Genomic DNA, 15,411 nt, shown 5'->3' with positions numbered 1-15,411 from the left:
TTCTATTTCTTCCTTTATATATTTTTTTATGAATTAAAAATTCCAAATTCAACAATCCTTTCTCTATTTTATATCATATATTTTTCTCTTCTTCCTTTTTACTTTTTTGAGCCAGGCTCGGGAGACAATAAATAATTATTAATATAACTGAACCGTTGCATCGGTCCTTGACCCTGCATTTTTACAAAGAAGCATCCAATAACTCCTAGTTACCATCTAATCACACTGCAGCGTTATAAATAGAGAATCATTGATTACCTGTACTTACACACGAGTGCGGTTATGTATTGTTATGTATGACGGGGATAATCTCTGTAATATCACTTCGTTCTAAGTCACGGAACGCTATTACCTGTAATATGAATGTAGTGTGTAATTCCACACTCTGCCCATTTTCATAGATACATGCCCGTAGAATGTATTACCTGTCATGCTACTCTGTAAATAACAATAATCTCCCGTACGTTTTACCGAATAAAGCGGCTGCGTTATTAAAACACGTTACTCTGACAGGTACCATTTCCGCGGGTGCATTGTTGAATTAAATGAAACGCGGATACACGAATGTAATTGAAAAACGAAGAGACCGTACTGTTCCGGGAAGTATTACAATTATAATTCCATGTTAAATCAAATTGCAGCTATTCTACGGAAAATATCGTTCAGCGCGGCCAGGAAAGGGTAAATTACTTTATGTTCATTATTTTATGAAGTATATCATCTGCTGACGCAATTGCGAAAATAATAATTTTCCCAAGTGACTTTATAGGTAGAAATTTCGAATTGAGGAAATTTAATAATTTCCTACTGAATTTTCTTCGATTCAAATAAAATGGTGGATTATAAGCTAGTAAAATTTGAGAAAAGTATTATAAAAATGAAATTTCTATTTCAAATATCAATTAGAAAATTTAAGAAGCGATACTATAGAGAATAAACAGATTGGAAAAATTTCGGAAATTATTTGTAAATAATCGTCAAATATTAATGAAATATTTCAAAGAAAATTCGGAAGTATCTATGTACAAGTATTAACCCTTTGCACTCGATTTATTTTCAAAGTTGTTGGGTGTCAACTTGTATTTATTTTTAGCTAAATGAATTAGAGTAATTTACAGTGGTAGAATTTAACGTGTTATATTTATTTCATTTAATTTTATTATTATAAATTGCGAGTTTTAGAGTAAATTAGTATTGTCACTTCCAGCATGACTTACGAGTTTTAATGTAAATTAGCATTGTCACCTCTAGCGTGACATATAAGTGCAAAGGGTTAAAAGTATTAATATTTCAACGATTTAAAAATATTTCAATTTCCAAGTGATTTTTAATATTCCAAAGTTGTATTGTGCAGATCGAGAAAAATCTAAACCAAAGTATATTACAAAATTCTCCTCTTCCCGCCAACGTGCCACGAGCAAGTAGATTTTTAAATATCCCATCACCATCAAGGATCCAAAACAGAAGAAACGTGAAATAGGCCCTGCAGGATCGCAGGTCCAACTCGAATTATTAGAATAAAATAGAACAGGCAATTAGACCACCGCGTGCCCCGTGATTATGCGAATCCCGTTTATTCTCATACTCTCGAATTCTAAATTCGTGTACCTGATTGCCGCCCTGGCGGTGACAGGGATATAAACCCACTGGCTGGTGCAGGTCTTCAGGTTTCCCTGGCGAGTCTATACATATGCTGCTAACGAGGTGTCTGATCTGCAGCGAATTAACAGATTTGCAAACGATTACTATCGAATTCCCGTCATAATTAAATCGATACTCGAAGGAAATTTCTTTCCGTTTTTATTCCATCGATTTACGTTCGATTATCTTACGCAATGACACCAGGAAATGCCTTCCTATCTCTTTGTCTCGTGTTCCTGACGAGACGGAAATACACGAAGCCACACGGGTGGATGTAAGCCTAGAATGGGAACAACTGAGCATGCAGGTATGAATAAAAGGGTATTAAGAGGGTTAGTGTCTTCCTTTGGAGAAACGAAAACTCGACTTTCCATGGGTTCTTCGATGCAGAAATATTATAAAGATATTCTTTTACGTCGTATGTGGAATTTATTTCATTTTCGGTGGGAAGAAAGGGCTTGCAATTTTGACAAAATTTCTTGGGAAATAAAAGGGGAATCTGGATGGGATATTTTTCCATATTGCTATGTTTTCGACCATGCTTAGATTAATTACGATAGACGGAGGTCTAAGCAAAAATTTTATCGAGATTTTCACTTCGCAAATCAAATATTTCTCTTAAAATAAAATAAATTTGGCATTTCAAGCTCGAGCTCCGAAATTAAAAATTCATATTTCATATGATCCCTATTAACGCAGTCTCGTCGCAATCTTAGGTTTTAATTCGCGCAGCGTAATTAAAAACCGGTGTCTGCATCCGTTGAAGGCAGAATCATAAAAACACGCGTAAAATAACAGACGTGAAATATTAATAGTAAATACCTGGATAACAAGAATGTAAAGCGAGAAACATTTTTCAATTCTCGCGAAAAATACGATCCAGTAAATGCATGGAATATAAAACAAATGGAAAATTAATTCCTCTTACAGTCTTTACTCAGTCCATTCCCATAATTACCTGTAAGAAGGGGCTTGCAATTTTGATAAAATTTTTTGGAAAATAAAAGGGGAATGTGGATGGGATATTTTTCTATATTGCTATGATTCCGATCGTTTGTATATTTGATTTTCGGTGGTAAGAAAGGGCTTGCAATTTTAATAAAATTTTTTGGAAAATGAAAGGGAAATTTGTCCATCGTAATTAATACACAGTACCTGAATCGAAAACAAATAAATTACACTGGATTGGTCGGTGACGGGGACTACAATAAATTCGAACAATGAGACTACTCTCGTCAAAGTTTGCGCCCCAACATGAAAGAAAAAAAAAAGAATAAAAGAAAATGGAGGCGAAAAATGTGAAAAGGGAAGTCGAATTTTCGTTCGATGCGTGAAACTGGCGCAAGAAAACGAAATGACGAATGAAACAAACGGCTGACGGAGCTCTAAAATATGTCTGCCTGAGGTATAGATTCAGCTTCCGGTCTATTTGTACCTGATTTCCGCCCTGTCGATGGCAGGGGTAGAGCCCAGCCGGTTTGTGCAAGTCTGCCTTGCGTGCCGGCGAATCCAGACAGGTGTTACCTCCTTCTCCGAGATTACGAACCTGTTCATTAGTTAGTACGATCATTTCACGGATTACTATCGCTAAAAATGGCACGTTAGTACGCAAATTTCTTTCCGCGACGTGGCGAACACGGGGGAGGAAAAATGGCGCTGCCTCGGTAACTGTCGCGGTTGCTGCCTCTTTAATTACTATAAGACTTCTTCTACCAATTTTTAAAATTTTTATTTACGGATTTTATGATATTGTAAATATTTTTATTAATTTTCTGGAATTTTGAATGACTCGAATTTATGTCCTTTTGGATTTTTTAAAATTATTAATTAATTATAACGATGGGTAATTGGAATGTCTGTATTTCTAGGTTTCTATCTTATTTGTTTATTTATATGGTATTGTATTTTATTAATATACTACTATACTGGAGCAAAATGTTATTTTGTTGTTAGTGATTGTGCTTGGATTTTTAATTAATTTAAAAATGTAATTGATTATACTCTTTTTGTTTTGAAAATATAGACGATTTTGGTAATGAAGGGTTGGTGATTGTTGAAATAATAGACAAGCACAATTTTTATTCAATTTTGTCAGAATATGCAAAGTTGCTTCTGGTTGATGGCAAAAATTTTTATTTTAGAATGAGAATTTTATGAAATTTTTTATGAAAATCTTATGAATTTTATTAAATTTTCATCATCTTTAATATTTATAATTAAAATAAACATTTGATTTCTCCACTATAGAAGTTTCCTATTCAAATTATTAATCCTTTGCACTCGAGAGACGTCTTTCAGTCGCCATTTGATAAAATTTCGAAGCTCGATACTAATTAATATATCAAATTTAAAATAATGTAACAGTGTGCGAGGTATCGAAATTAAATAATTCTACTTGTCAATTATTATACTATTTCTTATTTACTGCTCAAAAAATATCATCAGCCTTATAGCAGAAAATTTTTCAACTCGTACCCTTCTTTAGCCAAAAAATCGTCGAGCACAAAGAGTTAAAGAATTGTATGCCCGAATCAAATTACGACAATAAGATTCTAATCAGTACGAAATAAAATTTAATTACCGTGTCAATCGGATAAAAATATTCGTAAAATTCGATACAAATTTAATAAACACAAAAAATACCTCGACATTCCAAATTTAAAACACCCATTATTAACCATCCTAAAGAAAATTATAATTTTCCATATAAACACGTACAATCGCCATAAAGATGAAAGAAAAATTTCAAAACACTTTTCCTTTATCACGAAAAATCCGAGAAAAAATTGCCTTGATTAGAGAGACAGCATCGTGGATGAATGCTCGATTCTCTACAGAAAACACGGGGAATTATGTTCCCGGGGAAAATATTTGTCGCCGTAACAGACGATTGCTTATAGAAAATATTATGCCCTCCGATGCAGCGCGTTATTTTTCCCGGTGTTCGCGCGCGTCGCCAGGGATATTTACAGCGCGACCAAGTTTTTCGCGGCGCCGTGTCTGCAAAAACAAAAAACGCATAAATCAATGAGAGAGGAACGTAATAATCGAATGATCGTGCTTGCAAAGCTTCACGGTGGCTGTGGAAAAATTTTCCAACCCCTCGATACATCGCGGCCGACTTTATCGCCACGTTTCCGCGCTTTATAGTCGTCCATTCGCGTTAAACATTTCTTTTGTCGAGAATTCGTACTTGGAACACTCGTGGAATCTCGATTGTACGGTCCCGTGATTATAACAGCTTTTATTAACCCCTGGTTTATAATCGTCAAGCGTGAAGAGTTCTTGCAGAGGGTTCTAATTCGTAGAGGGTGCGAGGTGTAGTTTGAGAGCGTGGATAATCATTGAGTTGGCTACGTGCAAGATAGGTTAATAATTTGGCGCATAATTTTTCTACACTTTAGAATATTTTAATAACACAATGATTATATTTACGTAAATTTAGAAATTTTTTAATTGAGTTGGTTTAATTTTTTGAGGGTCAGTGTGGTAGGTATTGTAGATTCACGAATGAGGAAATTGTACGCGATAATAGAGGTTTGTTTTTAATGATAAAAATAATAAATAATAATAAATTTTCTATCTTCCCAAATTTTTGTTACTGATTGTACAAATTAAATTGTAAGTAATTCGACGTTTTGTATATTTTATTTACACTCTCCGATAGAAAGTTATTTAATGTAGTTATTTAAGAAAGAGACTAATTGCAGTTCTGACGTATTGAAAATTTGTAACATTTCCGATAGGTTTCTCGATATTAATTTTCTGGAAATTCAATCGAATTATTTTTCATTCCTATCTCAAAATTTCGAGGTAAAATAATGCATCTCTGTAAAACGCGTTCGAAACAATTTTGTAGAACTCTACATTTATTTTGTAACGTTCCATTTAAAACACTATTTATCACGGAATTTCCATGAAATTTACTATCCAGGAAAAACCACATTTTCCTGTATAACTCGTTTTCATACTCAACATCTTCAATATGTCATTTTATTCACTATCAACATGCGAATATCTACTAAAATGATACTTAAATATCACGCAAGAATCTGTTTTTGTTTAACACTTACAATTAGTCCGAGAAATTTCGTGTCTGTTGTGTAACAGATAAATCAAAATTCGATTTATATAAAAATTTCCAAATAATTTCAAAATAAAGAAAAAAAATGTTGGATTAATTTTTAAACATTATACAAAAATCTGTAGCAATTCAATATTCGATTTATCACTAGACTACTCATGTAATACACTATGTGTATGTGCTTTCTAACATTTACTCTAATCAATTTTATGTCTACTATGTTCGATCAAACCACTATTTATCCAACAATTTCCAAACATAATAATTCATAAATCAAAAATATCTTTAATTTCTTTTCCAAGAACACATAAAAAAATTGCATAAAACTGATATTTGCACCAAAACCATCACCATGAAATTTTTCTATGCACTATTCTACATCTGTACAACATTTTCCACAGCAGCTATAAATTTTCAAAATTTCCAAAACCCATTATTTCTACGATAAAAATCCCGATCAAAGTAAAAATAAAACCTCTAATTTGTTTTCCAAATATCGTAAAAACGTGGTAGAAAATGAACATTTGGAACAAAGCCATCACCGTAAAACTTCCTATACCCTTTTACAACATTTACCACGATATTCAACATTTACAAGAATTTTCAAAAATCAGAAAAACCCATTATTTTCGCGATAAAAGTCCTGATTAACGTAAAAAGTAAAACCTTTAATTTCTTTCCCAAATATGGCAAAAACAAATGGGAGGAAATTAATATTTCGTCTAAGCCACCCCTTTACAAAACTTACCACGATGGCCATAAAAATTTCCAAAAATCCCAAAAACTATTACTCTCGCGATAAAACTTTCGGTCAAAGTGAAAAGAAAAATCTGTAATTTCTTTCCCAAATATCGTAAAAGAACCGGTAGAAAACCGAGTTTTATACCAAAACGACCACCGTAAAACTCTCTACACGCCTTTGTTACGATTGTCCATTTCCCCGGGCAACCACGAGAACGTCCAAAAATCCCAAAACCCATTATTTCGACGATAAAATCCGCGATGAAACTAAAATGGAAAACCTCTAATTTCATTCCCAAATATCGCAAAAGAAAAAAAAAAAAGAAAAACGGTAGAAAACCGAGATATGTACCAAAAACCACCACCGCAAAACTCCCCACGCGCCTTTGTTATGATTGTGCACTTCCCTGGGCAACCATAAAAATTTTGCAAAAATCCCGAAAGCCGTGATTCGCGATCGAAGCCGTACAATCGATATCCACCCCGATCGGCGGAACGTATCGAAGGGTGGTCGATTTTGCCTGGGGACACGGCCGCAGAACAGTTGCACGGGACGCGAACAAAAAGATCAGGCCTGCAACGGAGCGATGCTCTCTTCCATTTTTCAGATAGACGGCGACAAATCGAAAATGAGCCTCTCCGCTGTTTTGTTCGCGAAAACACACTCGCCCTCTCCGCGTGTGCTCGCTCGTAGCTGTTGTACACGCGTGCACACGCGAGCAGGCGTGTACAGACACACGAGCTTGCACCGGAGGTGTGCATGCTCGTGCATTCAGTCACGAAGCTCGGTCAGCAGTCCTGATTTCGCTGCATGCAAGAATTCTGTGGTCGCTGCAGTTTCAAACACGGGCATCTTCGTCCTTTTCATCCACCGGCGTCGTCGTGGTTGCCGGAGTGCGGCTGGAATAAAAACTACTGATTTATAGACGACGTTTGGGTAGCATCGATGAAATTCCGGAAGACACGGGCTCTCCTTTGGGTGCAGGTTTATTAGAGAGACTCGGAGGCTCCTCGTTCGCTGGAGTTATATTTTTAGAACCGAGGTCGAAGGGTTTGATTTATACAGCTGGTATTTCTAGGGTGGTTCCACTTGGCGCGGAAACCCGATGGCTTGATGAGAATTTAAACGATTCGTGGGATTCGAGGGTAAGTAATTTGCTGGATCGTAGTCTGAACGCCTTTACTCGGGTTGCGTGAGATTTAGGATTTCTCTTTTCAGGGCTTAATCGTGTTTTTATTTCACTTTTATTGTCTATCAGGTGCGTACTTTATTTTGGGGACGATAATGGGAGTAATAAAGAAAGAATGATCATTTTTTCGTTGGGAAAAATTGAAAAGAATTCGAAATTGTGTATGTAATAATTATAAAATTTTAATTAAGTATGATTAATAATTAAGTAAATTATTTTTCATTGTTTTGGTAGGGAATAATACATTTTTATTGGAGTAGATAGCGAAACGGAGTTTAGAATGCAACTAATTTGAAGATTTATTATTTTGAAATAAATCTTCTTTCGAATTTTTCGTTGTTCTTATCAATTTTGGAAAGTGAATTTGGCATGTGCGAGTCACGTCAGTTTATGACTGTCACAATCTGGTCACGTAAGAGGTTTAATTAATCGAGTGTTTAATATTCATTTATCCCGATTTGAAATTTATGCAATTGAAATTGAATTGGGATATCAATGGTTTATATTGGGCGACGGATATATGGGATACGTATACGAAATAATTGCTAATTTGTCGGAGTGTTGCTGAAATTATCTTTTGAACGTAGATTCTTTGATATTATTTCCATAATTTAGCTCTGAAATTCACCGCGCGCTAATAAATCCTTGACGCGCCTAACGACATAAATAAACCTTATAAATTGAAATTATCGGGAAAAGAGACAATGCAAATCTTTATTAATTGTGTAGAGTCCACTATCAGGCCCAGGACGAAACGCTCATCCCTTCCTTTTCCTGTCTTCCTTCTACTTGCAACCCTATCAATAGCACAGCGACCAAGGGGATACCAATAGTCCAGCACCATAGGAACGCTACACTATCAGTAGAAACCACAGCAGAGACTAAGACCGAACGACAACAAAGAAAACATAAAGAAAACCCCATAGGGGGGATCCCCACAACTCATTACCAAAAATTACAGAGAACATCCATCTTAACCTCCTAGACACGGCTGAATTTTGGAGGCTGTTTCTCTGTAGAATAGAGTTCAACTGCATACCTAACACTGGCGTAATAAAATCAAAGACTATGTATTCTGTCTTCATATTGTTAACGCTATTATAAAACGTTGCAAAAAAGGTGTGAAACAAAACATATGACAACGAACATTTAATTGAAACGGTGAGCGATTGAGCCACTAGAGTAAGCCACTATAGTGGAGCGTCGTTCAGAAAGATGACATCCACCAAAGCCACTATAGTGGCGCATAGTGCCTAAGAGGTTAATCCACTTGCCACTTCATCGACTCTCGAAATCACCTTTTCTGGATTTCCTTCAAAATCCATCAAACACACCCTCTCACTAATGAGTTCAAATTTCTCATCAACATTATTCCACCAGAAAATTACCAACCACGAATCTAGTCATCTTTTCGTTTCAGTGTCACACGCGATTTAAGCATTCTTCCATGAAGGAAATAAATGAAGGAAAAAGATATATCCGAGACAAGAAGAAAAGAAGAGAACAGAGAAGAGTGTTGTCGAAGAACGTCAGAAAGAAAAGAAGCCAAGCTAGTCCGCGAAGGCAGGAGTGAAATTATTGTACCACATTCCGAAGCGCCGGCCGCGTGAAATGCTTCTTCGTGAAAATGTCCGGCCATCCTTTACGCGGCTCTTCCTTTTTCCACCAGTCTTTTTCTACTATTTACCCGACCGTAAGAGTTTCTGCAGCCGCCAGAACACCGGGCAAAAATATGGCAAAACGCATTCCATTCTGTTTCGAGACCGAAAATAGCGATACTCGCGGGGGTGGTGGTTGGTTGATCGATACGATTTCTATGCCGCGGTTGAAGCTTGATTTTTCCATGATTTCACTACGTGAAAGAGATTCGATGAAAGGGATCGTGCTGATGCTCCGTTTAATTCCTGCGTTTTGCTTCCTGATTTCACGAAAAATCATTTCTGCCGCTTCGTCCCGCTTTTGTGCGGTTTGTACAGGGTTTCGCGGGATTTGGCTTCGGCGATTTCTCTTCCTAATGAAAAAAAATTTATTTCGCGTAATTTGCTGCGTATTTTATGCATTTCCAGGGGGCTGGAAGAGTTTGAGTCTCGGAAATTCGGGTGGTTTTGTTTCCCGATTTTATGAACAAGCATTTTCGTTGTGCATTGTCTGGAGGGAATTTTAATTTTTCTGATTAAATGATTCTGTGGAATATCGATGGTAGTGATTTATTCTGTTCTATCTGTGTCTTTTAGGAGTTGGGAGAAATTTGGAGTTCCGTGATTGGAGTGGTTTGAGAGTTAGAAAAATAACAATCCAAAATAAAATAGTTGTTTAAGCTCAAAAATTTTTGGAACCTTCTCATAAATCTTGACTTCATTTATCTTAATTGAAATATTTATTTCATGCTTCGTAATTATCCTTTTAATATGTAACGTTCTTCCTGTAAATCGAAAATTTTCTCCAGCAAAACCGAGCAAGGAATATTACAGTTTTCTGACAAACAGAAGAACCCCAAAGAAAGTCTGATTTATAATTCATTTCCACTCGATCTTGTTCAAGAGACGTGACACGAGGGAAACGATGTTCGTCTTATCCAGGCTCGTAAAGGAGCCTGTGTAAATCATGAAAGATTAAGCCATCGTTTCCTAGGGAAAATGTAATGAAGTAATTGCAGATTTCTCACATCGATCTTTCTGAACGACACCTTTCTGCAAAATAATATCTCACACCTTCGCTAGTCCAATCTCTTGGTCTGATTCCCCTAATTAAATTTGACTTTCGGACATTTGCTCAATTAGGGTACAGCAATTTTGTATGATCATTTGAGAGAAGAACAATTTTAATTATTTCTCAAGCAACAATTCCATTTCTTCTGTTTTTAAATAGGTATATATTTAAACATTTATTAATTAGAGAATACCGATTGTTAAAAATTAATAGATATACGAATCTCTATATATTATTGACAATATTATGTGATACACGATACATATTAAAATTCGTATGAAAATCCTAATTTTATATTTTAACCCTTTGCGCTCGACAATTTTTAACTAAAGAAGGGTGCGAGTTGAAAAAGTTTCTGCTAATAAGGCTGATGATATTTTTTAATTTCGATACCTCGCACACTGTTACATTATTTTAAATTTGATATATTAATTTATATCGAGCATCGAAATTTTATGAAATGGCGACTGAAAGACGCCTCTCGAGTGCAAAGGGTTAACTTGTTAATTAATTTTAAACATATCAGACTTCGATATCATTTAGACAACGACGTTCTTCTATTTATCAAACATTCGATACAAAATTTATTTTAAATATTTGACATAAAAAAGAAAACTCAAGTTCAAAGCTCATGACACGAAAATTCTTCCAAAAATTTAACTCATCTTAAACACATTGGATCTCAAGAACTTTTAGAAAATAATATTAATATTCTTCCCATCTCTCGAATATTTGATAATAAAATTTCTTCTATTATTATAGAAAAAATTATTATTGTAAATAAAATATTTTCTATTACTATAGAAGAAATTATTATTAATAAAATTTCTGCTATTTTCGATATCAAAAAAGAGAAACTCGCGTACAAACATCAAAACACCCCTGCCATCAGCGTTACTCAAAACTCTTTTATTCTCAGACCACGTTCACTTTCGAGATGACTCCTTCCCCTGCACTTCCCCGCGGTTAGCTAAAAATTGAAATACGCCAAGAATTCGTTATCTCACGAGAAAATAATTACCCCGCAGGCGACAGCGTGAATTCAAATTCAACGGCGCCGTTCGCCACGGGAGATTGCACGGAAAATTCCGGGCTTTTGCTCCGCTAATTCGCATAGAGATCGGTAAACTGGAGGAAAACAGGCTGAAAAGGATAGTGCAAGGCATGAAATATCCATGTCGCGTGACACTGCAATTTACGTGGAAGTGGGAGGCCTTTAATTCACCGTCAGATGCCGTGACTTCGTCGCGAATCCAGGAACACACACGCGGCAGGGACCAAGGCCTCTGCTGGGTTCTGCAGGATTATGGAGAACCTGGTTTTCTGGTCGATCGATATCCGTGTACGACACTGTCGTAAAGATTTCTTCGACGATTGAACTCGGAAGAAACGCGAGGTCCAAGGTGTGCATTAAAGCGGTTATCTTTACGGGTGCTCGCAGGCCTACGTGATTTCGCGCTCGTGAAAACCAACTGCCACTTTGTCTGTTTGATCCAACCAGTCGTTGCGAGAAGGTAACACAGAAATGGTGACGTTAATTAAATGTGCGAAGTGTTACGTGTTATTTCACAGGAGATGAAAGAGGACGCAAATGTGTGAACGATGTCTTACTCACGCGACACCTTTACCTTGCATTGGATTGGAATTGACCTTAAAGCTACCACGATTTCTCGAGTAATGTAGTGGATGAAGAAATTGGAGATCTTGGAAGAAACAAAGTATAAGAGAAAATACAGAGAAAATTTGCGAATTTTTACAATACTCTGCTGAGATATATAGAGATACAATATTGAGATTAAAAGTGGGGTGAAAAGATAACTCTGTGGAAATATAAATGGTAATTAAATATTCCAAAAAATGTTCAAACATGTCCAAACTATATATATATATGATTCGGGAATATATATGGAATATATTACAATATACCTTATATTCTATACCAGTCTAAACTCTGTCAAGTGTATACTTAAAATATCAGTAGTATCTATTAGGTTGATAGAAAAATAATTTCGTTTTGCTCCTTTTCCATTTCTAATTAACACTAGGTTTACGGATGCTATTTGTATACCTATTTCTAAGGACACCTGTCAAATTGACAGGTAAAGGAAACCACGTGACTTGTTTTTTAACGAATAGTTTAATTTAAAAACAATTATATATTCTATTAACAGTCTTAATATGAGTTAACTCAATCTGTTACTATCGTATAATCGAAGCAACTCTCCCATCAAATTGACGGGTTCCGTAAATCTACTGTTAAATAACCTAAATAAAACGTAAATCATCACTACATACAAAATGTTTATTACCGAGATATACAGCAGAGTCAGCGTTTTCGAACGATACATAACATAACCACATTTACAATTTATTCCAATATCAAGGTGCAAAAATCGAAAATACAAAAATCGAAATTATTTTTCTACCAAGTTAATATAATATATTTAAAACTCACGATGAATTTTCTGAATTTGAATATTAATATACTAAATTTTAAAACGATCTTTCACAGTTCACAAATAATCTTCAGATAAATAAATACTGTCAAGATAATTTCCTATATCTTCTCCAACCCCGTCACAATCTCCCAATTAAAACAAAAATTAATTAACTCCTTCCTATCCTATCCAACAAGAACCTAAATACCTTTAAAAAAAAAAAATGAAGTCATTTTCCCCGAAGAACCGCTAAAAATCACCCTTTCCTTCGCTTCCTCGCCACCTTCGAAATTCTTCCAACCACCGTCGTAAATTCCAATAATCCGCGACACGACACGTAATTACCTAACAAAGCATGGTAGTCACGAGAGTTTCGCGAGATCGAAGAGAAACACGGGGTTCCAGGACGCGGTTCGATAACAGAGGGGATCGCATCGATCAAATACGGGGTGCACGAGTCGAGAGAACGTAATGACCCGTAGGAGAAGCGGGCCGCGGGATTATCGGCGACAAACCCGACAATCATTTCGCAATTACGAATGCAGGGAAACAGAGGGCCAGTAGACGGCGTCGCAACACGATGGAAATAAATCGAGACGTGATTGATCGCCGCACCCCTCCGCCCCGCCGCATGGAAACGAAATTAATGCACTGTCAATCGCGAGACGGTCGATGTTGGACGGTGCACCCCGTGATTTCCGCCCCTGGCGCCGGGCCCCCAGCGTCCATATTTATGTACACCTCCGAATTCTTCGTCCTCCAGTGTCGTTTCCCTGTTCAGGTTTGAGAGGGCACAGGGGGTGGCCGGAGTGATGAATGATTTCGGGAGAATGGATTTTTAAATGGGTCGTATGATTAAGTGTTATGGTACTGTTGTGTTGCGAGAAATATTGGACGGTGTGTGATATGGGGTTATCGTATATAAATCTTATGCTGAGATGGGGAAAATTGTTGCTTTATGTTGAATTTCTGTCGAGAATTGTGATCTTCGGGATGGATATGGATAATTTCTAGTGGATAGAGAGAGAAGAATTTTTATATGACAGCATTGACACGTCTATGGACAGATTCATCCTTTGCACAAATGAAATATTGACAGGAAAAGTTGGATCGGGAGTGAACACGATGGGTCTGACTATGCGATGACCATTACTACTTGCGGCACTCTTGTTTCGTATCAATCAACCTCTTTTAATAATTTAATACCTCTATTGACGATGTTTCGATATTCTTTACGGTACTTACGTATTTATTATATTGCTTACATAATTTTCGACGATATTCATATCGACAATTTTGAAATTGCATAAAAATTCGCAAGCAGTATTAACTAATTTCCAAGCCTCTCAGGTTTATACTTTCAAAAGGTATTAGAACGGTATTGAAGTATTCTACTGGAATATATTAATGTAAATTAGTCTTCGCAACACTTGAAAATAAATAAACAAAACAATTTAATAAATTATCTACTAACATCATTATTTTTAAAATTCCTCATACTACAATACTAAATTCTTCGATTTCTTTTTATTTCCAGGTTAGAAAATTACAAAATCTTCTAGATTACAAAAGATCAGAAAATTATAAAAAGTATACTATTTTGCCATGATCTAAAATTAAAAACAGGCTCTATACAAAGACATTCGGAAAACAATATTATACAACCTCCTCAACCTATTTTAAAATTTCAATACACGTTTCTCAGGAGAAAAGGAATATATAAAAATTCGAAAAAGAGAATTTCGTTTCTTACCACTTATCAGTAAATAAATTCCAAAATCGATCTTCAATAGGAAAATAAAAGCTCCAAACAATTCCCAAGCCTTCCTACATCCACCAATCCCAGAAAACGTCTCAAGATACACAACTCGAATCCGCTACCATAATCATAGGCGTCGAAACACGATTCGTTGCACCCCTTTTCTGCTGAATTCTGATATACGCGAATTAACGCGTGCTCTGTATTTTATACACCGATGCCGAAAATGCGAACCACCTGTATCTACACAGATAGGCAAAGTTCAATTGTCGGTGACGGAGACAATGATTGATGTCGACGAGCTTGCGACATAGAAAACAATGCGTTCGATCGAGAAACAATGCAGCCCGCGGTCGGGGCAATCTCAATCGGATCGCGGGCAAAGGCCCGCGCGACATCCGATCGGAAATCGATTCGTCTCGATCGGCTTGTTGAATTCTTGGCTTACAGCACGCGAAATCGGCAGTCGCGCCGGATAATGGAGGCGAATCGAACGTCGCTTCGGGCGAAGACGTTTCAACGCGGCGAAAGGCCACCCATTGCCTCGCTGTTCGATTTCGATTTTGCAATTAAAGTCTCCTTTGACGGCTTATAACTCGCGGTTGTTTGTCCCCGTCGTTTGCTCTCGTTTATGTTAGGATTAAATTACTAAAGGGAGGAGCGGGAGGACGGTGTCGTGGAAATTGCACTCGCGTGACTTGCTTTCTTTGTATTGCCTCCTTTTTTGTTTCAGATCGTGGCTGGTTGTGAGTGATGTGGTAAAGGGGTTATTGGTTAAAATTGAAGATCGATAATTGAAGGGTTTAGGTGGACCGTGACTCTTGCCAATTTTATTGATTTTTTGGGGGA

General features: G+C 36.4%; 1 protein-coding gene across 2 annotated transcripts in view; it reads right to left on the bottom strand.

Moving 5' to 3' along the window:
- Pgant9 (polypeptide N-acetylgalactosaminyltransferase 9) overlaps positions 1 to 15,411 on the bottom strand; it is a 607,825-nt gene that overhangs the window by 12,126 nt on the left and 580,288 nt on the right. The window contains exon 12 of one of the 2 annotated variants that reach the window (XM_017896748.1): positions 3,077 to 3,187. In XM_017896748.1, the coding sequence (XP_017752237.1) occupies positions 3,077 to 3,187 (111 nt within the window). Of the gene's footprint in view, positions 1 to 1,608; positions 1,714 to 3,076; positions 3,188 to 15,411 lie in introns of both variants that reach the window. The other variant, XM_017896749.1, reaches the window with a different exon arrangement.

This window comes from Eufriesea mexicana, unplaced genomic scaffold (assembly GCF_001483705.2).
Source record: "Eufriesea mexicana isolate 0111107269 unplaced genomic scaffold, ASM148370v2 scaffold382, whole genome shotgun sequence".
Lineage (NCBI taxonomy): Eukaryota > Metazoa > Arthropoda > Insecta > Hymenoptera > Apidae > Eufriesea > Eufriesea mexicana.
The sequence above is the reverse complement of the archived record's forward strand: the minus strand, read 5'-3'. Positions and strand labels throughout refer to the sequence as shown.